Source organism: Atractosteus spatula, chromosome 23 (genome assembly GCF_055471065.1).
Source record: "Atractosteus spatula isolate fAtrSpa1 chromosome 23, fAtrSpa1.hap1, whole genome shotgun sequence".
Classification (NCBI taxonomy): Eukaryota; Metazoa; Chordata; class Actinopteri; order Semionotiformes; family Lepisosteidae; genus Atractosteus; species Atractosteus spatula.
The window spans coordinates 4,897,665-4,921,541 of record NC_142728.1 but is presented as its reverse complement, the minus strand read 5'-3'; the positions used below and the strand labels follow the sequence as shown (position 1 = coordinate 4,921,541).

At 37.4% G+C, this 23,877-nt stretch overlaps 1 protein-coding gene across 1 annotated transcript in view; it reads left to right on the top strand.

The window, feature by feature from the left end:
• The window catches only part of LOC148816085 (astrotactin-2-like), a 203,373-nt gene that overhangs the window by 56,971 nt on the left and 122,525 nt on the right, over window positions 1–23,877 (top strand). The window contains exon 6 of the mRNA XM_088904656.1: window positions 10,770–11,035. Coding sequence (XP_088760782.1) covers window positions 10,770–11,035 — 266 coding nt within the window. The remainder of the gene's footprint in view (window positions 1–10,769; window positions 11,036–23,877) is intronic.

The following is a 23,877-nucleotide window of genomic DNA, read 5'->3' as shown; positions in this document are numbered from 1 at the left end:
CACTGAAGAGCAGCAACCACCTGGCTCATTCGTGCTGCATTCTGCAGTCCCACAAAAAAAAATACAAATGGATCTTATAGGTGTTCAAAATCCCCAAAGGCGTTGACAAACTCAACCCAGTGGACTTTTCAGAACGAACAGTGAAAAACCGAGAAGTAAAATACGTACTGTACTGTAGTATGTAAGTGTATTTCCGAGAATAGGAAGCACTTTCTTACCCAACGGGTAAGAACTGTAGGAACATAGAATGGCCTCCGCTCAGCTGTAATTAATTAAATTAAGGAAAACCTCAGACAGGCAGGCAGGAAGGTCCAAAGTGGAATTTAGCCATGACACCTAGCAGCGGTTTGTTTGTGGGAAGAGTTTGAGGACAGACTCGACGCAACGAATGACAGGACACACACGTACAGGTATTCCGAAGGTAATGCATGGTTTTAAGAGAAAGGTAATTCGTCCGTTGAAGGAAATTAAGCAATGGTGGGAAGCCAATAATATGCAGTAAGCCTTTTACATAATGCTATAACACATCAGTATTCCTCTGCAATAAAAAAAAATAAATGGACGAAATATTGCTCTTGGCGATTTGTCTTTAATCTGTGTCATTGACATTTTGAGGTTGTCCTGTGTATTTTGAATTCAAAGTACAGTACGTTTTAAGGTTTTTTTAAGCCAATATAACGTGTTGTCACTAGATGGCGGTAGAAGCACATATTTTGGTAGCATACACTCTTGTCTTGCAGCCGTAATACGAGATTGAGATATTAGCGTCTGTTGGAACGAATTGATAGGGGTACTTAACATAGCAAATCGCGGATTTTTAGCTTTTTAGACATAACACCAAGCTGTACAATTGTAATGTTGGACCTATTGAGAGTATATAAATTTTTGCATTGATTAGTATGTGTGTTAAAATGAGTTATTTAGTGTATTTGCCTTGTTTTTGTAGAACTGATGCGTTTTGAGCACGTGATTGTATTGTGGTCAGTCATCAAACTGATCATTCACATGTTGCAGTGTGTACTTTCAGGTTATAATACAAGATTTATCTAATGAAGTTGAAAAATGCTTTGTGTTAGGTGACTAAGGCTGTGTATGGGATTTGTTGTCCATTGGTGTGGATCCTGCTCATGAATTCCTCATGAGAATTACTGAACACCATATCATCCAGATGAGTTTATCTGTACGAAAACAGTGCATTTAAAATGACAGCATGTGTAGCTTCTGAGTAACTCAAGCCAGTAAAATGTACTAAAAAAGTACCATATAAAATTAAATGTATTATTAATCTTTATTATAAAAGTGACTGCTTAGATTGCATCCCGATACCTACAGTCCAGACATCTTTAGTTCTAGTCCAGGATACTCGATTAGCTGACTGTAACAGCTCTGTTAAATTGGCACCACCGCAAACAGCACAAATAATGACGGTTTGCTGGCCAGTGCCATTGAAAGTAGCATTTGTGCTGCTTCCTCCCCCCCCGAGATATAGTGCCTTATTTCTTCGGGGTTGTGACACTTGCACAATGATGTGCAATACAGTGCACTGCTATCTGTGACCTGTAGGGGGCCCGGGAGATTGCAGAGGAGTCTGTGAGAGCTGCGTCTCTCCTTCAGTATTGCCAGATGCCCTAAATAGGATGCCATAGAATAAGGAAGGATAGCTGTGGAAAGGGCATTTATCAGTCATAAGCAGACGGTGCCCAATTCAATGCTGGCACAAGCACAAGAGAAACAGGGTTTGGTTTAATTGGAGGTTTATTTAAAAACAAAAACATGCTCAATATTTATTGAAATTATTGAAAATAATAAAATCCCATTCCTTTTTAACTTGACCTTACCAAACATCTCACTTATAAGTTTACTCATTTTCTTTGTAGGGTGTTTGGCTTGTGTTTGCCCCAGCCAGTGCTAGGCTACACTTTACGATACACGTCAGGATTATAGCTAACTGATTACAATCTTTGCTCTGCGTTTTTTACTTTGCTTTTTCTCTCTTTCACAGAAAGTTGTGCTGGTCGGCATGTGTGAGTAGCGTATAGAGTAGAGTAGTGAATCTCTGCTTCTCGATTGGTGGAGAGGATTAAAAAACATCCTGAAGTTTATGCTCCAGCTGAAATGTTTTAATGTTTCAGACAAATTAAGTTATGAAATTAGACAGACTTTCTGAAATTGACCTACTTGGCTTTGTTGGATTTGCTGGGCTGTAACCCAGACAAATATCCTACTCCTTGGTCATTATCTTTTTTTTTCAATAATCTGTTTGCCCTGGAGTTAACGGATCCTTGCATACAGTCCTACTGTTTTGGTAAAATTCAGCTGGACTGTGCCCTTAGAGGTCAACAGCTGTGAAAATAGGAAGCTTTTTTCATACCAAGAGTTAGTATTAGGAAATAAAGCTGTTTCAATTGAATTGTGTTTATTACTGTACCTCATTCTGTTTGATTCACATTAAATGCCACTTTTTAAAATGGAAAATGAAAGGGTATTCTCAAAGAAAAGTACAAACTGTATGATAAATGAAATGTAATCCCATTTATAAGGTACTCAAAACTCTTTCAGGGCTAACAGAAACTTTGGAGGTGGGCGAGCAGTATTTCTATATGTATCATTTGAAAGTGAAAGCAGAAATGTAGATGGCATCATCATTGTTTTTTCTAAGGAACACAATTTTGGCGAACACTGATTCAGAGCACATTCCAGAGTTGCAAAATGAGGTTTACTACAGACTGTAGATGTCAAGAGTCATTTATAAAGACCTAATGAGATTTCCTACTTGGATTTACATTTCAGGTATAACCTGAAAAAAAATCTTTCTGGTAAATATTATACAAAAATATGAATCTCCAAAATGTATAGATACACCAAGAATAACATATAGTATATGAAGGAAGAGTTATGATAAAGGTCTTTCTATCTGGATGCTTTTCAAGATGGGTTTACAGCTAGACCTTGCTAGAAAGATACAATATGCATAGAAAACAAGGACATTCAGTACCAACATACAGTAAGATTACAAATTAGAGGGGGCCATATTGACCTCTCTAGTTTGGTCAATATAAGCTAAGTAATCCAAAGATCTCATCCAGCCTCTTCTTTAAAGAAGCCAAGTTATTAGATTCGACAGAATTACTGGGTAGTTTATTCTGTACTACTACAACAATGTGTGTGCAAAAGTACATCCCCATGTTTTCCCTTTGGTTCATATTTCACTGTTGAGGAAGCCCAAAGTGTTGACTTTGTCAGTGTTTTTGAGGATTTTGAATCCTTCAGATGAATCCACTTGTGTCCTTTGTCTATCCGAAACTAAAAAAAAAAGTTTTTAGCGTATCAGAAGAGGGCATTCCTTATTGCTACTGCAATATTTACTTGGAACGATGTTTAGTACTAAATATCTCATGTCATTCTTGGTCAAACATTACATTTTGGATTTTTTTCAGCTATCTGGGAGCCTCATTCCCAAGCAAATGGATATTGGATTTAATTTTTGTTACAAGCAAGATTAATGAAGAAAACTTATGAAATATGAGGATTTTCTGGATGAAGCCATTTCTTTTTATTGCTTCCATATTTAGAACAGAACATCGTGTTTTTCCGTCAGGCTCAGGCTAGCACTACGTAAGAACCTCAGATGCAAGTTTCATTTCAGATGCCTTTTAATATGCTCCATTTCAAAAAGATCAGAGGTTCCCTTTTAGTCCTGATAAGACTTGACTCAACACTGAAGCATTCCCACACAACTTAACCTGAGCTTTTCTGAGCTATTTGGCAAAATGTGGTTTCTGCCAAATGTTTTGATTATATCATCAGAACTTTTACATCAGAACTCTGGTCACTGCTTAAGCTGGCCAAGGTTAAGAGATAAAGTTTTTTAAAAAAAGTTACTTTGGAGGAGAGGAACGTTTAATTCTGGAGGAACAAAGAGAGAGAACAATAAGAATAATCAACCAACTGAAAACACACATCAACTCCTTATTGCTCTCTTTGTTGATAATTCTTTTAAGAATTGTACATGTGTATGTGCAATAAGCAAAACACTAAGCAGCTTTGCAGTGTTATTACAATATTTTTGAGGAACTGTAGAACTATACAATGTTAAAACTAGAGAAATGAAGATAATACTACAGGAAATACAGAAGTTTATCAGTTTTATTTTCTTTTCTTTATATTGAAAAATCTTAATCTTTACCATGGGGGGAAAAAGCAGAGTATCTTTGTACTAGTAATATTGAAGAATGAATAGAGCATGAACAGTATGCACTTTGTCTGTATTGCTCTAAAGGCATGCTGAAAGTTATAGTGTGACAAAAAGTGTTTAAGCAGTTGTCCTTGAGGTGTTTTCTTGGTATGCTTTACTTTTCAAAATATGCATATCCTTTTTAATTCAGTGAATTAAAAATTGAAATCTTCTTCTGAGTGCAAATTGAGCAGTACTTATAGCGCTTGCAATTATTTTTGTATTTTCTGGTGATATGAAAGTCTCTGGTACTGTCTTTCACCCTGTCTTCCCAAGTTTTCTGTTTTGATTTGTTGGCGTTTGAAAATGTACTGTCTGCGGAAAATTAATAAGCAATGCGATCCAGGCCATCTGTTTATGCTGATAGAAGAAATTCAGATTGTATTTCAGAAATGTTCTGAACAGAAGGAATTTCCAAAGCAATAATAAGAATAATAACATCTCTTGATGGAATATGATACTAGATCAACTCCACACAATGAGTCTAAATGCCACGCTTGTGTTACCAAGAATATGGTGTTGTGAGCCTAAGGGCTTTTCAATATCTGAATTCAATGCGGTTTCCATCTTTACAGATGAACTTTAAGTTGATTAATCTGATCCGGTCAGTGCTCTGCAACCACATGAACAAAGTTGACATGCATCGACACTGTTGTCTTGCTAATTGAGATGCTAAATGTCTTGTAAGTTTCTTTAGAAAGCTTTAAAGTCTGGGAGCCAGTATGGAACACATACAATGGATTAAACTGAGGTTAAGAAATTGCATAACATTCCAATTATATTGATATCTTTATTATGGCTTCAAAATACTTAGTGAATTCAGATTTGCTACTTTGGGTAAATTCACACAGACAAGGTTGGTGACGAGAGAGTTAAATTAATTGCTCTCCTGTTCCAACTTTATAATAACTGCAGAGGGCTTCTGATCACAAAACTCTAAAGGGATTTGGGGAATTTGCTGCTACAGAGCCAAAAAGTCTGATGAACACTTGACTTATTGGGGTAATGTACAATACAGTACTTACAGTTTCTGTGTAGTCTTTATCTCTCCTAGGAATTTAAGAGTAATATTGCTCTACCAAATGAAGCTTCTGTCTTCTGAAATAATATACTGTAGCAGTTTGGAAATCTGCAGGTTTAGTTTGCCACAACATCCACAATTTCAAGTGCTCAAAAGAACAGACAAATCACTGGTTAACATATATACTGCCTATTGAGCTTGTCACATTTCTCTTTCAGAAGGTTATATGTTGGGGTGTACTGTTAATTGTGATAAGCAGAATTAATAAATGGTATTGGAAAAGAGGGGGACAAAGATTTAAAATAGTTTTAAAATGTAGTTTTTAACATATAAAAAGGAATCTGAGATTATTGATTATACTTCAAAATGAATAAAATGTTTAATCACTGTTCCTCCTTTTTTTCTGCACAATTCTTCATTAATATCTGCACTGGGGTGCACCCTTTCAGGGCTGCTGAAGAGAATAGCATTCACTAGGCTTTGTGTGTTGTTTTTAAAGATTAGGAAGTTGGGAACTGATCAGGAGTTGTGCACGCTTTGATCACATATAATGCTTGTCTTTTTATCTGACAGGTAGACAGATTGGATTTAGCTTTCTCCCTCATCTTCTCTCTCAAGGACATTCAAATTAGAGGGCGTTTATTTCTTTTTCCCAAGAAACTGAGCTCATGTTAATGCATGCAGATGAGAGTTGTTGTGGGTTTGTTTTGGCAAAATAAAACAACAAACAAAAGCCCTGCTTTTATTGGATGCTTTCATGTAAGTTGAAGAGCAGTACTAATTGCTGGATTTTGTTCTTGTTAAAGAACTATCCTAACAAAACTGTGGTGCGTTAGGACTTCTTCAAGGAATATGTGAATGATTCAAAGGCTTCTTGAGATTGCAGAGGGGCATTTCAGTTGAGATTGTTCCACAGAATAAAATGGCGATTGAAAATAATTTCTGGGTGGGCTATAAACACTCATCATTAACAAATTCACAAGTTTCCCATTTGTATTTATTGGCTCTAAACTGATTTTCTCTGTCCTGTAGATTTTGCCCTTAAAATGTAATTTTAATAGATGTATAGCTTGGGTCGTATGTGCTTCTATCGTACAAAAAGGTCACACAAGTTTATTTACTAGTTTAGCTAAATTACCACATTGTACGATACGTAAGGGACTTGTGTGTGCCAAAATGAGGGTATGAGTCTCTAGCATACTGAGTTAGGCTGAATAGCTTCCTTCCATTCGTAACCCTTCTAGTTCTAAAGTTCTACAGCTGGCTCTGTAATCTTGCTGAAAGCACTCTTGTGCTCTTGATATTTCCATGATATGCAGGGAAAATGATTTTGAAGTCGGACATCAGTCATACCTCAGCAGAGTAAGCATGTGGAAAGACCATAACCTTTTTCACACAGACTTTGACAAAATCAACCCAGCAGAATGAAAAGTGAAACGCAAATTGAAATTACACGGCAGTGCTTTTAAAATCGATAGCAGAAGGCACTTCTATACCCCAAGCTTTGTGGGAGTATGGAACAAGCTAGCCAAGCCGTGTTGTTGAAGCTGATGCCCTGGATTCCTTCAAGAAACAGCTGGATGAAATCCATGCATCAGTTAGCTTCCTAACTACCAAACAGGCTAAATGGGCTGAAAGATCTCATCTCGTTTGTAACCTTTCGCACAGTATATTCTTAAGTTCAGCTATTGATTCTGAAAGCCCAGCAGTGTCGATAAGGTTAATGGGCTGAGAAAAAGAAGTGAGAGACTTCCACAACGCAGTGGTTGAAATACTGTCAAAATAGGATAACATATTTCTTGAAATTTCACTATGTTTATCACTTAATTTTTGTTTATAGTTTACTTGAAGAACACATTTATTGACTCGTTCCTTATTTTAACCTAAACTCTTATGCTTATGACTGTAAAAATAACAATTTCTGTTCTCACTTATAAACGTACTTTAAAATAAAATAAAAACAACGAAAAAGATATTTTCAACATTAAATGTTGCATAAAGTGGAGTACTGCCTTTGGGGGAAAAAACAAGATTTTTTCATACTGTATCTATTTGAGAAAGCACTTTGTAATGGTAAGAAGAACCTGTGTGAAACGAACACTGTATTATTTTTCAGGCTGCAGTAGAAATTCAGCACCATGTGTCAACAGCTATTCCTGTGAGTGTATGAGCTAAAGGAGCATGAATTTGTAAGGGCTCATATTATGCTTAACAGGCAAGCTAAGCAGACATATAAAATGATGCACTTTGATCTTAAGGACAGCCAGAATTGAGTAGAATATACAATAACTGTATTTATTACTGGTATTGCTTTAAGTCTTAGTTTACCTGACTGAGAATGTGCCCTCCCCCCAAAACAGATTGCATATCACTTTGAACCCAAAGTCATTTCAGAAGATTCTATAGCGCTTATACTGTATATGGTATTTGATTAGCAGCCCTGAGACTCTCCACAAAGCAAACATGCCCATGGCATTGAAATGAACTGTGCCAAAATATGAGATATGCAATATAATTATAGGTTTAGAGGTAAGAATTATAATAAATATTATTGAATATGTTAAATTGCCTAAATAACTGATTTCCAATTTCAGCCTCAGAAAACACGAGGAAGCCCTTGGCTAAGTTTCTTAGAACGAAGGGGTCATTAAGGAAACAAATCCTCCTATTTCATTTCAAATTATACCTGATTGTTTCAAATATTTACAGATGTCTCATTTTGTAATAGTGTGATATTCAAATGCCAGCAGAGGGCAAGACAAGACTCAAATCTCAGTGCACATCTGCAGAATGGTGATCTGACAGTGTATCATCTCTGTATACAACGGAGAGAAGAAGCTAAACAGTCAAGGCTGTAATCAGTTTTGTAATATGATTTATGTCTAGCTGAAAAAGTGTAAATTCTTTGGCTTAGGAGTTAATCACACATTTCCTTAGGACTGTCATCACCTTTGACTTTGACTTACCAAGTATATGGTTCTTGACTAAGCGTTAGTACCACACTTGTCTGAGGTACAAGATACCAATGTGGATGTGAAATTAATTTTTTGATCAATTGTTGGTTGCCAGGAAAACAAAATCTGTTTTTCTTCATATTTTGGGGCAGCCAAAGTTAAAGAATGGGACCTTCCACCAATCTGAAAATGTACATTATCCACCTTATCCCCCCTAAAAAAATAAGAAATTTAAAATCTTTAGAAAAGGAATCGGACACATAAAGGAGTGCTTAAAAAGAGGTTCAGAAGGAGGTCAAGCTTTAATCTCTCCAGTGTCTGCTCTCCTATGCATATGAACGATAGACCTTACCTTCCAAATTCTCTATTTCCAAAAATAGAGATAACTTCTCTATTTCTGACTGTTGTTCTTGCGAATTCCCTGCACTTACTCTTCTAGCACAAATAATCTAAAAATAATCTAAATAATCTTAAAAGTTCTGGGTGAATGAAAATCATTTGCATTGATTGATTGAAATTGGTCTGGTTCCTCTCTTTTGTATAACATCTACAGAATAGGTTCCATGTAGTGTGATAACCGAAACTGAGAGCAGTTGCACAAATAATTGCTTCACTTACTTTTGAAAGGCTGCATATGTTGTCAGCATATTTTTTAGTCTTCTGGGGTTTGTTTTAACTGGGTATGGATGTTTTTATTGCCTTATTACTGTTCTGAGCAAGTAACAAACCACTGACTGTTGATTGTTTTTATCTAGTGATTGAATTATTGAACTGGTGGATGTCTTCTCATGGGTGTGTCCTTGATGTTCTTTATATAAACCTTTTTGAAGTTGACGCCATTCAGCCACATTTTTAACGCAGGGATTACGACATCTGTCAGAGTTACAAACCATTGATAGACAGACTGACGAAGGCAGATAATTTTTTCTGACTTCACAATGTAGAAAAAAAAACATCTCTGACTGGAAAACATTATGTCATGCTGCCATGTATCAAACCTATTCAATTCTCTCTATTGTATTTCAGGGTTTTATACCCACCTCCTTTTCTGTGGTGGAATTAAAGACAAACATGCTGTGATATATTCTGATTATTTTGATAATACATCATAATCATTTTTTTAATTAAAAACAGCTTGTTTTGTTTGGGGGGTGGAAGCAAACTATTAAAGAGTTTAAGAACCTTAAACATTTTGGTTCAGAGGAATTTTTTACTTGCTCAGATGATGTATGTCTGATACACCATGTGTCTCCATGTTAATAGCTTGATGAGGAAGAATTGACATTGGTTTTTGGAATCAACAAAGCTGCAGCTACTATCTCTGAAGTCTTTGAAAGAGCCCAAGGCTTGATATTTTTGTGACAGCTCCACCAAGTGAACTGTCTCCTTGTGCTAATATTTAGGTCATAAATCTTCTTTTGTTCTGTCAAACATCTCCATCTTTCATTATAAAGTTCCCTCCATGTAATTGCGTATGGAATATCATGTTGGATGCCCCACTGTGTGATGAAGTATTCTCAGTTAGAGGAGATTATCCAGCAAATGCGGATCCTTTGAAATTTTGCTGAAGCTGTTACCAATTAGCAGAGTTATTTCACTGGTTCTGAGAGGCTCTGAGGTTGATTGCTTGAAGCGAGATGTTGAGGGCATTTTTCAGTTTGGATAACATATGCAGTGTAACAGAACATATAATACTATAATACAGTGACCTGAGGTGAAACATTTGGATTTGGTAGATTATAAGAAACACATGATGGAATATTGTGAATGTACATGACTGAGTCCAGTGCATTCATAGCAACATTGTTCTACAATTCAACACAAACAGAGCTCTTAATGTGTCAATGTCTGCTCAATTGAGGACAAACATATATATCGAATACTTTAATCACTCCATGTTTCACTCCATGAGTGGTTGTAGTTTGGAATAAACTGTATGCTTAATGTGCTGAAATGTTTTATTTATTAGGATTTATGAAATGACGTCAGTCCCTTTTAACATGTACGGTCATCTTCATTGTTTTATGTTATGCTGATAATTAAAAATACTTTCAGCGTACTAAAGTTTGACCTACAGTCTACTCAGGATGGTTCCACTTTGTTGTGATCTCTACAGAGTTTGCAAGCTTTAAATTATTTTCCGTCTAAATCCTTCCCCTGATTGAGAATTGGTGGTTTGTAATCAGCTCTACTATGCTCAAACCAACCTCTGTGATCCTTAACCATAATAGAATGGTTATATTTGTACCCCTTGTTAAAAAGATTAAAGCTGGTACAAGTGCAACAAAATGTTGGGCACACATTGGACCACACAGACATTCATACAAGGGAGGCTGACCTTGTTAGTCATGCAGATACAGATGATAATGCAGAGTAAGACCACTCTATGTTATGAAAGACAAGGTGTTGTTAATGTGAGCACTGGATCTGTAAAGAAAAAGCAGAAGGAGTCTACATGGGCAAGCAGTCCCATTAAGGCCCCTTGTTCCCGTTTTCTGTCCTTAATTGCTGTGTCACCACTACTCTGTAGCTCACTGGCCTTGCCTCCTTGTGTTGTCAGAGACTACCGAACTGGGCAGCAGGAGAGAGCTGAAGTCCATGCCTTTCATCACCTACCTGTCGGGACTGCTCACGGCGCAGATGCTGTCCGATGACCAGCTAGTCTCCGGCGTGGAGATTCACTGCGAGGAGAAGGGCAGATGCCCGTCCACGTGCCACCTGTGTCGCCGCCAGGGCAAAGAGCAGGTCAGCCCCATGCCTGTGCTCCTGGAGATCAGCCGCGTGGTGCCCCTCTACACTCTCATCCAGGACAATGCCACCAAAGAGGTAGGGTCACTGTACTTCCTCTGTTTTCTCCTTTGAGAGTTACCGATTATTTTGGCTAAGTTGCAGTCTACATCTAGAAGACATTACAAGAGCTAAGCCATGATCTAGGGCCATTTTGTTTCCCAGGCATGGCCCAGGCAGGATGCCTTCTGACTGGGCCCCCTTTCATTATGGAATTCCCTCCATATAATTGCGTATTTTGTTGTGTATTATGTTGGATCCTGCTGTGTAATGACGTACCCTCCTTTAGAAAGGGCAGAACATCCAGCAAATTCAGAATAGCTGGTGTTGCAGTCAAGCTCTTCATTAACCTACATGTTCTGCTATCTGACCCAATACTTAAAACTGAAGTAGAACATTTTACTTACTCCCAGGAGCTGCCGCAATTACATATTTCAAGGTACTTTAATACAGTAATAACAGTGTTTCTTGAAATTATTGTCTTGCTGTTAAATGTCTTGAGCAAAGTTACAAGTTCAGCTAAGGGTAACTTAGTGCTCAGTTGATACCAAAAACCCAAGATATAGGAGCTGTTCTCCAAAAGGCATACAGTAACACTGCCTTGATTGATTGCTGCTTGATGCATCTTACTTGTTGTCCTAGTCCCAAGAATTAAAATGACCTTCTTGTGATATATTTTTTATACAAAACGGAAGCGCAGGTTTCTGTTATTCATTCTAGTTTATTTAGAAGGTGTTCTGAAAGAGGTACAGCTCAACCACAGCATTCTGTTTCAGTGCAATGACAGCATGACCTCACTGTCACCTGTGGTTTAACTTGAGCTGTCACCCAGTGCTTGAGAATACGAACACCCATTTCCTAAATGGTGCATGACTTTAAAATCAGGACCCTTTATTGATTTTGGATTTTTGCATTGCATTTTACGGTTTCTATGTATTTATAGTTGTTCTCTGAGACATTTATATTTCTGCTCGATTCTCTTAACATGTACACTTGATGTCAGTCAGAAATAAGACTTTTTCTTGGAATTTGATTTCAATGAAAGCATGCCAGGAAAAAAACAAACCTGTTTATCCAAAAACTATTTTTGTGTTGTACATCATAAACATTGACTTAAGGACAGTTAGAAATGAGAAGAGGCAGTTCTGCCCCTCTTGCCCATTTGGTAGTTGCAGTTAATTAATCCAGGGATCTCATCCAGCCATTTCTCCAAAGAAGCCAGGGTATCAGTTTCAACACCATGACTGGATATCTTGTTCCATAGTTCCACAAACCTTTGTCTAAAGAGTCTCCTATTTCCAGCTTTAACTGCCCATCAAAGTTTGCACATGTGTTCGCTGGATCTAGTTTTGCTGCTAATCATGACATGTAATTTAAATGCAATCACCTTAAGAAACAGTGAATATTAGCACTGTGAAAGATGGCAACATGATGATAAACCTTTTTTTTAACAAAATTAATTTTAAAACATCCTTCAACTGGGTTTGATCTATGCCCGGATCCCTAACATCAAAAATCACCAATTTGGAATTGTGACAGAATTTTTCAGATCACAAACCCACTGCGCTGATTTGTCACAAAGCATACAATTCAATTATTTTTGCATGGGGGGGGGGGGGGGAAACAATGTTTGTGGTATGTTTGGTGGTTCTGTGACTGTCCACTTGAGTAATGGACTTTGTGTTGAAAAAAAAAACATTTGATATACAGTATGTAATTACTGTTTCAGATGTTTGCACCAAATAACAACCTTAATACTGTGCACTCAAAGAGAATCAATGAAAAAAAAATGTATTACCTTTTTATAGCTTTTACAAGCAGTAGTCAGTTGTACTCCCACAATCATTTTTACTGGCAGACACTTTAACTTTTTTTTGTCAAAACTTATCAAGCCTGGCTTTCCTCTGCAGTTAAAGCTTGTGCCTGTAGATGGCACAGGTGATTTGGCCATAACTTGGACAGAGCAGAGGTACAGTACAGCCGTAATCCAGAATCACCAAAGGAGTCTAGACGCCAACGCTTATCCTTCATCAGCATAAAATAAGTTATGTGTTCTTCCATTGTTTATTGCGAAATAGTACATTTTGTTCTTCTCACATTGCAGGTGATAGACTGTTGCATTTTCAAAGCATCATTTTCAAATGCTTTTTTCCCCTTTTGTTTTTTTTTATTTTATACCCTTAATGCATCTAATATCTTTGTGCTCTGGGTTCAGGTCTCTTGACACATATGGGGTTGAGGAAGATCTTTTTAGTAGCTGTGTAGAGAGTGTTATTCGCTCATTTGGGGATTCTACAGTGAGGTACTCCTGTAATTTGTACCAACGCAGAACAACCATAATGTATTCCACAGTACCACTGTAGACCCACTCTTTTGTGTGTAGAAATCATACACACAGGCTTTATCAATAACCCGTCATAAAAACAAAAAGATTTATGTATAGTTAAAAAGTGTCTGCCTCAGCATAACACTGTCTCAGAGAGTATTGTATAAGTTGTTCTAAACTGAATAATAAAAGGTGAGGATAGTGATTTAAATATTTTTTTGAGTAGAAAACACTAAATACTTTTTTGAATATGCTGAAGGTATTTACTTTTACATGCCCTCCAGTTTCGTTTAATCAGGAGGAAAATTGACTTCAAGAGTCATTTTTACTTGATCCCAACTACAGTCATTTTTTGTTTCTTTTGCAAGGGAATTCTTGAAATGATCATTGTCAATTTGTTCTTGCAATCTTAAATCCAAGTCTTTTAACAGAAACACATGTCCACACGCTGCTATAGTGTGTGTCAGGACCCCTGACTCAGATTGCCATCTATCAGTTATCTGTGCGTGACTGTCGAGGAACGAGCAAGCCCACTATGTCAAAAGGCCAGACCACTGCATGGGAAGTTCATAAGCTAATGGGAGTGCAGGGAAATGATATTATAACAGCCTCATCATGCATCATACACTGTGATTATGTGATCACTGTGACCATCACTTCCAGGTGCACATGTTGCCTGTTTTTCCTTGAATCCTTCGGCCAGCACTTAAGTCTTTTTAAGATACTATACTAGAAATGATTGATAGTGGGACAGCTGTGGGGGCATTCATGTTAAATGCCAGTGACTACACAGTAGTGTCCACCCCACTGAGATGGCATCTGAATTAAAGGGCATTTTGTGCATTTGCTTTTACATGTCATTCTCAATTTGTAACAGATCTTCTGAAATGTAATGCTCTACGTCAAATGCTGTAGAATTTCAATTAATCTTAAGGAATCCAGTACTATCCAGGATGGCATGACTCATTCCATAACAGCAAGTGAGAACAAAAAACAAGTTTGTCATATTCTAAAAAGGTCGACCTTTTTAGTCTTCCTGTTTAGCCATTCCTTTGCATCCTTTGTTTATGAAATTGTATTAAAAAGCAAATAACTTACGTATAAACTGCTGCTGGTTTAAAGGAATTCTTGTCTCAAGAGTTATGTGAGATTTGACATGTTTATCATCCTCTAAGCTCCTGCTTAACAAATGGTATTATTTTATCCCAGGCAAGTGGCTGTAAAACCATTTGTATTTAATTACATCCTCCCAAGGGTGATAGAAAAAGCCTTTTGTACTGTGACATTGATTAATAATATTTTAAATTTTGAAAACCCAGATGAAATTAACACAGCTGTCAGGCTACAACTGGACTTAAAGCCAAACAGGAGATGGGCTTTTTATTGAAAACGTGTTTTTAAAACACCAAGATTTTACCAGTTCTGGTTATGAATTTCAATACAATGGCAGGTTTGAAAAAATGCAGATGTCCAGTTTTACACAGCAGTTCAAACGATCTTTCTTTTGTTTCAGTGCTTACGGAAAACATCTAGTTTTGTAGTCTGATCTCATCAAATCTCAGAAACCATGCAGGGCCTGGTCAAAACTAGGATGAGAGACCACCAGGGAAAACTAGGCGGCTGCTGTAAGTGCTGCTGATGGACCAATAGGTGGCGCTCTTTCTTCTTGGCCAGAATTCACACTCCAATGCTGACAGGGGACACTGCTATAGGAGGTCTTTCAGATGAGATGCTACTGTACATGGTTATTAAAAGTTCTTTAGTTATTAATTATGAAATCTAATGCCAGGTGATTAAAAACTGATGGGTGAAGATGTAACGTCCATGATGGGAGTACCATTTAATCCATCAGGAATGGTTACATAACTGCATTTGAATGGTTCTGTAATCTTTAGAAGATAGAGGTTACTACAGGTAGTAATGAATGGCACTGTACCAACTCTTGGAAAATCAGACTCCCCTGCTTTTTAATGAAAGGGCCCAGATGCCATGAGCATGCAGTCACAGCTGGGGATTCCTCCACACGCTCACCTTTTAAATATGCATGCTCAAGCACACCCTCTCAAGAATGGCCGATAATGCTCTCTGATGCTGTTCAGGTATCTCTAGATATACCATGACCCTCATTCATATCTCCCAGACAGATTAGAAAGTGTGTTGATAAATGAAAGTGCCTTTCATTCTTAGTCATCTGGGAACAAGGAGTTTTGGGTCACGGGAAGAACTGCTACAAAGGTAGTGAGGTTTATTAGCTTATTATTGAAGTGAGCGACCTGAGGAGTGAACCAGTGCTCTCCTGGCTTGGGTTCTGAAGGAGCCAAATTCCATTAGCATAGCAGACAGATCGGCCTGTAATTCACTCGACCCTTGTAGTCCTTTTATCCAAGGACTTCTCTCACATCCTGAGCAGTAAATCTCAAGCTATGTAGGACCACAGTTGCATAACTATACACCGTTGAAGAACATTTTATGAGATAATTAACGAATAATAACAATGGCTTGTATTTGTATAGTAGGGAGGGTATGTAATAAGCTAACAGTATTTGTTGGTTTCATGTTCACATCCATTTCATTTTTCCTTTCCCCCCCCCCCCCCCACATTCAGCGCCCCTCAATAGGCCTGTTATGGAAGCCGACAAGTATCACATTACCCACTGGAAGTCTCTGTCTATTGCCTGTAAGCACCATACAGAAGGCCAGAGATCTTAACGTTAATAAAAAAATCCTGCCAGGGTTGCTCATGTTACAAATTTATCCTGTTTTCATCATTGGGCAAAGGCTTTTTACAAATCATTGACATCTTTATAACTGTAAGGCTTTGTCCCATAAGGCCCCTCAATCCTGATGGATTAAACATTTCTGAGCACTCCTGGTCTGTCTGTTCCACAGGGGGCTCAGATAACTTCTGATATGAAACTCAATCTCATACAGCAAATTCTGGATAACACAAACATCATATTCACTGCCCTTTCCCCCTTGTTCAGAGCAGTGTCATTTGCATGATGTCTTCTTAATCACAGGAAATGTCATTGTGCAGTAGATGTTTTTATACCTTATTCGATGTGCCTTGTTTTCTGTTTGATAGATTTCCCAAAACCAGTTTTTGACTTCATTTTATCCTGAAACCATGGAGACTGTTGGGGCAAATGTAATGACAATTTTCAATAGAAAAGATGAAATCAACCTTCCAGACCTTTTCAAATTTATCAGAGACCAGGAGTGGGGCAGAGATACATATCAGTGTCTTCATTTTTTAAGAGAGCCAAATATCCCTGATGGATGTCTGTGTACTTTTGTACCAATATAGTACTTTTTGAAACTAAGCCCCTTTGCTTCATAGAGGAGGCACTCATCTAGTCAAATAATTGTAGAGGAGAGGAATAAACTGCCAAGCCTATTTTAGAAGATGAGTCATTCATATCTCGCAGTACTGAAGAAGAGTCATGATGAGATTCAAGTATCATCAGCTACTTACAATCAGATGAGAAAGACTGACTTGTCTGTCTCCTACCATCTGTAACTTTTCTTATGTTTCTCTTAATTGTCTGACAACAATGACATCATGTCATATGAGTTGTCAGAGTTGACACTAATGAGTCAGTCAAGTCTGGAAAAATGCATTGCCACAGGTGACATCAAACTGTTTTGATGAATATTAAATATTTTATTCTCAAATATTTTTTTATTTTAATACTATTAGGAGCAAAATAATACAGCTAATATTCCAATTTCTAAAATTATTCAGCATCTCTTAAATTCTGTTCTGTATCTCAGTCTACGTCACTTACAGTAAATGCTTTACCTCATTAGAATTGATTTTAAATTGGGCCTTAAAAACATGCACAAGGCAGCACATTGACAATTCAAGTTAGCAAGCCACACTTTATGTATTTCAAGATTTAAAAATAATGTGGATTTCGCTTGGAAAATGGATAGCCATTAAAAACTTTTGTGGATTTTATATGACCTTGGAAGCATATGCTGTGCTTAAATAAATAATTTGAAAGACAGTTTTGCCAACAGGTCGTGTTCTGCTTCAACGACCTCTGATTAAATTGTAGCAGACCTTTGAAGAAATTGGATGTGTTGCTTATGATTCATAACACCATATATCTTGCACTGTGGCTGCTTCAAGACAAAATCTACATTTATTGTCTGCTTTGCTTTCATAAATATACCCTTTGGCACAAAAGGAAGTGAACCACAGGTTGACTCATTCCACATAATAAGATTTGTTTGTTTTAAATTAAATGCTAGCCTAATGGAGAGTGATGTCTTGTTTTTGTGATGCCTGTCATTGTTCTCCAGTTTGCTTAGGTAATTGGGATGATCATTGTGTAACATCAGTAATTGAACACTGTCATCTGTTCAGCGTCCTCCCTTAAGTAAGCCCCTATTTAATCCCATAATTAATTTATTAGGTGGCATTTAAAACAATGCAGTTTAAGAAATCGGGCCTGTCTTTGTTAAAGAGCAAACATGACACCACTTTTTAGAACAAAGCCAGTAACTCTGGAGTGAGTTGTTTTCTATTATTTTTGTCTGTGGATTACATCTGTCCCAAAAGCCAATGTAAAGGAGCATTTCTCTGGAGCCCTGATTTATTGTAGTGACAGAATTAAACAGATTTTTCCCAATTAGACATTTTATTATTGCAGCTTTTCTGCAGTTTATATTTTTGCTCCAATTACAGGCACATGTTGAGCCCAGCTCTAAGCAATTAAGCATTTAATATCAAGCTTTCAGAGTGGATTCTCTGAAGCTATGGTTAATTTTGTGGCCAAAAGAGGTCACACAATCAACTGCTAATACCTTTTTTGACAATATGCTGTAGTTATCTTGTTCCCAAAGGGATTCAGCCATCTCATTGCCATATTACCTACAGGTGAACTACAAAACCAGTAACCTGTAATGTGAGTTTCCTAGAAGCAACACCTTTATGGAGAAAATTCCTAATGAAACAAAGAGGCATTTCTCTGTTTACCATGTACAGTAAGTCTGATAACGAATGCCATTTTGCATATTTTGGCTGTGTACTGTGTAAAAGAACTGTTTAATCCTGTTAAGAAGTTAAACACATTGCCGAATACATTTAGATGAAGGTCAACTAGTTTTAGATAAATGTAAAGGAAAAGCTAACACTAAAGATGTTTCTGTTCATTACACAGTTTCCAATAAGAAAAAAAAGTTCCAAGGGCTGTAATAAAGCTGTTGGCTCTTTATGATTCAGATTAATAGTAAACAGCAATCTGCTTGAATGAATTGAACCCTCAATTGGACTCCAGCATGTTTTACACTAACCTTTACTATAAAAAGTAAGTGTAGTTCAGTGCCCATGAGAAATGCTAGATAGATATCAATTAAATTCAATGTCCTTACTGGTACACCTTGCTATCTTAGACTTCCAAGTCAGTGTGACTCAGTTCTTTCTCCCCTAACTTGTCAACCTCTGATCTCAGATAGCCTTCAGAGCTGGTGAACATTCTTCTTCACCTCTAAGGAAACTAGTCTGAGCCTGTTAATCATATTTTCTGTAGCTTATCAAAGGCAAAAAAATCTAAAACGAAAATGAAAAGCAGAATAACAAATGCATAATCAAAATATTATACATTTAGCTTGAGTCCCCTCTTCATTTGAAGTTGAACTGGGAGTAATGGATGTTAATGGATTATTTAACAAAATTAAGATTGTTTAGAGCAAGGAGAGTATGCTTTTTCAGTTAAAACATTGCTATATATTCTTATGATATAGTTGGAATTGTTATATACTGTATTCTGAAGTGCAGGTGTGTGTCTCACTGTGTACTGTATTTGATAAGCACGGTACAGCTTGCTTTGTATTAAATCACTATATGACACATTATCCTAAGAGTAGATCAGATGAAAAAAAAATTGATGTAATGCACTGAGTCATTTCATAGGGAATGGATTACACAATATTGACCTTACAGAAAAAGCAAATGTTTTTTGTAGAATCTTGCTGCTTTACTGCAGACCTGACCATTTTGTTTAGAAGTACCCAAGATAAATGTAGTAATGTAAGCAAAATTAGGGGTGTTTTGTGATTCCTTCTGTTAGTGCTAAACATAAGATAATTTACTAATAGTCTTTGATCTTCAGGAATGCATGCATTATGCATTAGAATTTATCATTCATAGCAAAGTGTGTTTATGTATAATAAGAGGTGCCTGTAACATAGCCAGGGGAACCCCCTATAGTTTATAGTTTGGGGGGCTTTAAAAGATTATTTTTCTCTAACCATATTTCCAAAAAGGATAGAGGGAACCAAACAGAATTCAGAGCATTTATCAGTTCCTAAACCAGTTACTGTACCTCACATAAATTAACACATATGGTTTTCCACTCCATAAATGCTTTGAGGAAAGTAGTGTAAAGGTTCAATTGATAAGTTTGTGAACAATTTGCACCTCCTTCAAAACACAATACACTTGCTGCTTTCAATATTTAAAGACTCGAAATGGATGTGTTTTCTGTGTAGATTACAAGCTATAGGCTGAACGCGTGAGTGACTACAGTTCTATTGCAGGAGAGCAGTCCCAGACAGGGCCTTGTTTCTGCATGACTTCTCTTTGACTTCAAACAGAGACATAAGATTTGAAATTTCTTAGAAATGTAAAAAAAAAATCTTCATTCTTGACCATTAGACATGATTTCCTCTGTCTATCTACGCCTTTGAGCTGTGGCATGCACTAGGTTTCCTGTTGTGTTTTCTGATTGTTGGTTTCCTATAACTTGATAACAGTGTGGGGGCTGGGTAGTTTCAATGTTTAGCCAACAATCAACCACATGGCCCGGAAAGCCCAATTAATGTAATTTATTTGCCAGTTTCTTGCAGGAAAGTCATTATATTAAAAAGGGTATACTTAATAGATATTAATAAGTTGTTAAAATATTGCAAATGGTTGTAGAAAGCTCAATTTCGGTACATGTCTTCATTGAGTCATTATGAAAATGGGAAAGAAAATTAGTTTGGGTGTATGTAATGAGTTTGGGGAAACACATGGGAAGCTGGTGGCCTTTTTAATCACTTAGCTGGCTTACAATGGAACCTAATTACTGAATGTATGGAGCAAGGGGTCATGCTAGTTCCCATGGAAGACTGTCAGTGTCATTAACACTACCTGGTATCATTAGCTGAGGTCAACCGCACAAGTGCAGCTTGGGAACTTCAGCTGCATGGACCTCAGGCAACCAAAGGAAAGAGGTCTGGGTCTGCACATCAGGTGCTGGAGTGTATGACATTCCATAATGGCTCAGTAAGAAGCACTGTTCCTGGTACTCTCTGCAAAGACACTGGCAACAGCCGCTGACCAATACAGTTACTCTAAAGGAGAAAACCTACTGAAGACAGAACCTGGATTTAGATATTGAAAAATCTACTTTGCACAAAAGAATACTCAAGATCACAAATGTACCCAATAAAACACTCTCACTAATCCCTAAATTCCATTCCCAGTTTTCCCATTTGATCTACCTTTTAGCTTGATCTCACCAGATATCAGAAGCTAAGCAAGCCTCAGGGGAACATGGCCAGTGCTGAGACTGGAGACCTCCAAGGAAAACCAGATTGCTGCTGCAAACTGTGTTAATGCTCTTGTAGGTGGCACTCTTGGTGCCATCTGCCCCAGAGATTCCAAAAGTCTGTGTCTCATTCTGATGACTGGGGACACCGTGTTGTAAGAGGTTCCGTCCCTTAAATGAAACAGTTAACCAAAGTCCCGACTGCGAGGACTGGTAAACCTTGTGTCCTAAGTAAACTTTAATCTGGTCCTGCAAAATGGAGCCTACATAAAGTCCCAACTTAATTCAGCTGGTGAAACAAATTCTCACTGCTCCACCCAATGTGGGTGGAGAGGTGGCATGGCGGCACTGCTCCAGTGGCTGGAATGTTGCCGGTTCAAATCCCATGGCCGGCAGAGGAATCCTACTCCATCGGGCCCCTGAGCAAGGCCCTTAACCCCAACTGCTCCAGGGGCGCCATATAAATGGCTGACTAATAAAGGGATCTTATCTTATCTAATCTGCTGTGTAGTGGTGTTGCTGATGCATCATGGATGCCTTGTATCATCCAGGTTGGGGCTACGTTTCAGTGGTCAATCAACTTTGTGAATTTCTTAGGGATCCTTTAAGATGACAGTTGCTACAGGTATATCATATCAATTCACTGATTCCCTTACTCTCCTTCATTGCCTATGTTTGTGCAGTGAAGGAAAGGACCAAATGGTTTTCCAGTGTTTTTTTAAGGTGAGTGGGACTGTGCAAACACAGGTTCCCGGGTGATTTCTGTAGTGGAAGGAGAAGCTTGAGACGGGGTAGTTTGTATGTGCCATGCGGGGTGGGGGGGGGGGGATCATGGCATACTGTATGTGTGGAGAGTGCGTTTTCAGCTTGTGCTGGTCAGGCTATCAGTTCAGTCATGTGGGGGATCCCTATCTTTCTCCTTTTAGGACAAAGCTTTTACAGCTGGTATAACTGGATAAAGTGGTTGAAAGTTAAAGGATCAAGAGGAACTCCTGCATAGCTGATATTCAGAGAGTAATGCAGTAACGTGCCATGTTCTGACAAATTGTACATTGCAAACATCCAACCATGTTCCTTTTATTACTGCATTACCTGTATCATTGTTGCTCACAGATTTTGTTGTAGTTGTCAGCTGGCATTGGATAAACAGAACTTTGCCTGAGTGGTTCCTTATGGTTCTTAAAGAAACTGCAGCAGAAGTAGACATGTGATAGTAGGTATCGCATCGTATGTGCTAAGTATTCTGCATATATTGTAATTATGATTTTTACATTTTGCTCTAGTAATTAGAACCACGGGACACAGAGACAAAAAAACAAAACCAATATTGGCTTTGTTAAATTATCTCTTTAAAACAGTCCTAATCAGTAAAGAACATTTTAGGGTCACATGTCATTATAATTATTCACCAATTTTAGAAATAAACATTGTAAGCAGAAAAAAAGTAATTTAGAGGATAGTACTCTTTGAGTCAGATTTCCATTTCCTCATATTTAATTAACCGCATCTCTTAATAATTTTTTTAATTAATTGCCTGAGATGTTGCTTTTATGTATTTGTACCCATTTTACTGAAGCAATCCGAGTGACGCATGTTGCTTAAATGCTTAAAAAAGCAATGGACTAGCCAGTATTTGGACCCAAAACCTTCAAGTTACTGTACAAGTCCAGATATTATTACACTATATTTTCTCTTTAATATTTTGCCATATTCAGCTCAATTTACAGTACTTCTCTTTTTTTTTCTCCGAATTTATTGTTTTAATTTTAGCTAAGCAATCTACCTGACGTTTTCAGGCCTTGGACAGTGTCATTTTTTCAGTGCCATCTATCAAACAGCTTTTTATGGTTAGAATATTCCACAATCCCTTCTGACCCATAAAGTTTAATGGTCTGTTAATTGTTTCAGATTCATACACTTTCATAAATCTTTTTTGCCTCTCATCCATACTTTTTTCTTTTTACAAAGCTCTAAGATGTCATCATTGTGCAGGATTCCCATCTTGTTTAAGGAAAATAGCTAAGATTCTCAATGTTCTGCATTCTGATCAATTCGATTTTTTTGTCCCAGAAAGGAAAGTACTGTATACCAGAGAACATAATCTTCAAAACAGTACTTTAAGAAGGGTTTTAAGTTAGTATTTTACAATACCTGCCTTGGCAGCCTTTCAAGAGCTGGATGCTGGATTATTTTGACTGCTTAGGTGAAATGCGAATCTCTAGTAATGAGCACATGGAGGTGTGGAAAGAAGCTTGTGCTAGTCATTTCTGAAGAAAACTATTTTGCACCTACACCTACAGCAAAAGTTCCATTGGGACTATTTTAAATTATAGCTGAACTTGACTGTAGAGAACCTCTTTAGATGTTACAGAGCGAAGACCTCTGAAGGTTTAGGACACTTAGCATTCTTGAGCTGTTTTAAAAACAGGAGCCCACTGTCTCAAGAGTAATGTTTGCTTCAGTGACCTATTGCAGACCTTTGAAGCAGACAACAATAGAGACCTGTTGCTTGACTATTGCTTTGAATACAGTGGGCAAAATTTGTGGGTATTTATTTACCCATTATGTACACCAATCAGAGAGACTTGGGCACATCTGTGGTTGAGTGTCTTAAACTTGTTCTCTAGTTCCAGTCATGTAGGATTGTTGTAAAATATGGGCTGTATTAACACAACAGTTTTGACATATCCAGCTTCAATTAAGTTATTGTTTTGCAGTGAGTTTTATAATCCTTTGGGGGGGGGGGGAGTACAGGCTTTTTTGAAAACAGGCCTCATTTCTGAGTGGTTTTTTTTAGACTGTAAACTTTTCCACTACTGTACACTCAAGTTTTCTTTAATTTACCACACATTTTTAATTTAAAAAGATTCAGATGAAAAAGCATCAACATGCAATTTGAATTAAAATGGCCTATGCCTGTCATCAGCTGTCCTAATTAGGTCTCTGACATTTTATCTATGTGATTCACTTACATTTCTTTGGCAATCGTAAGCTAAATAAGAGTTATCTTAGGT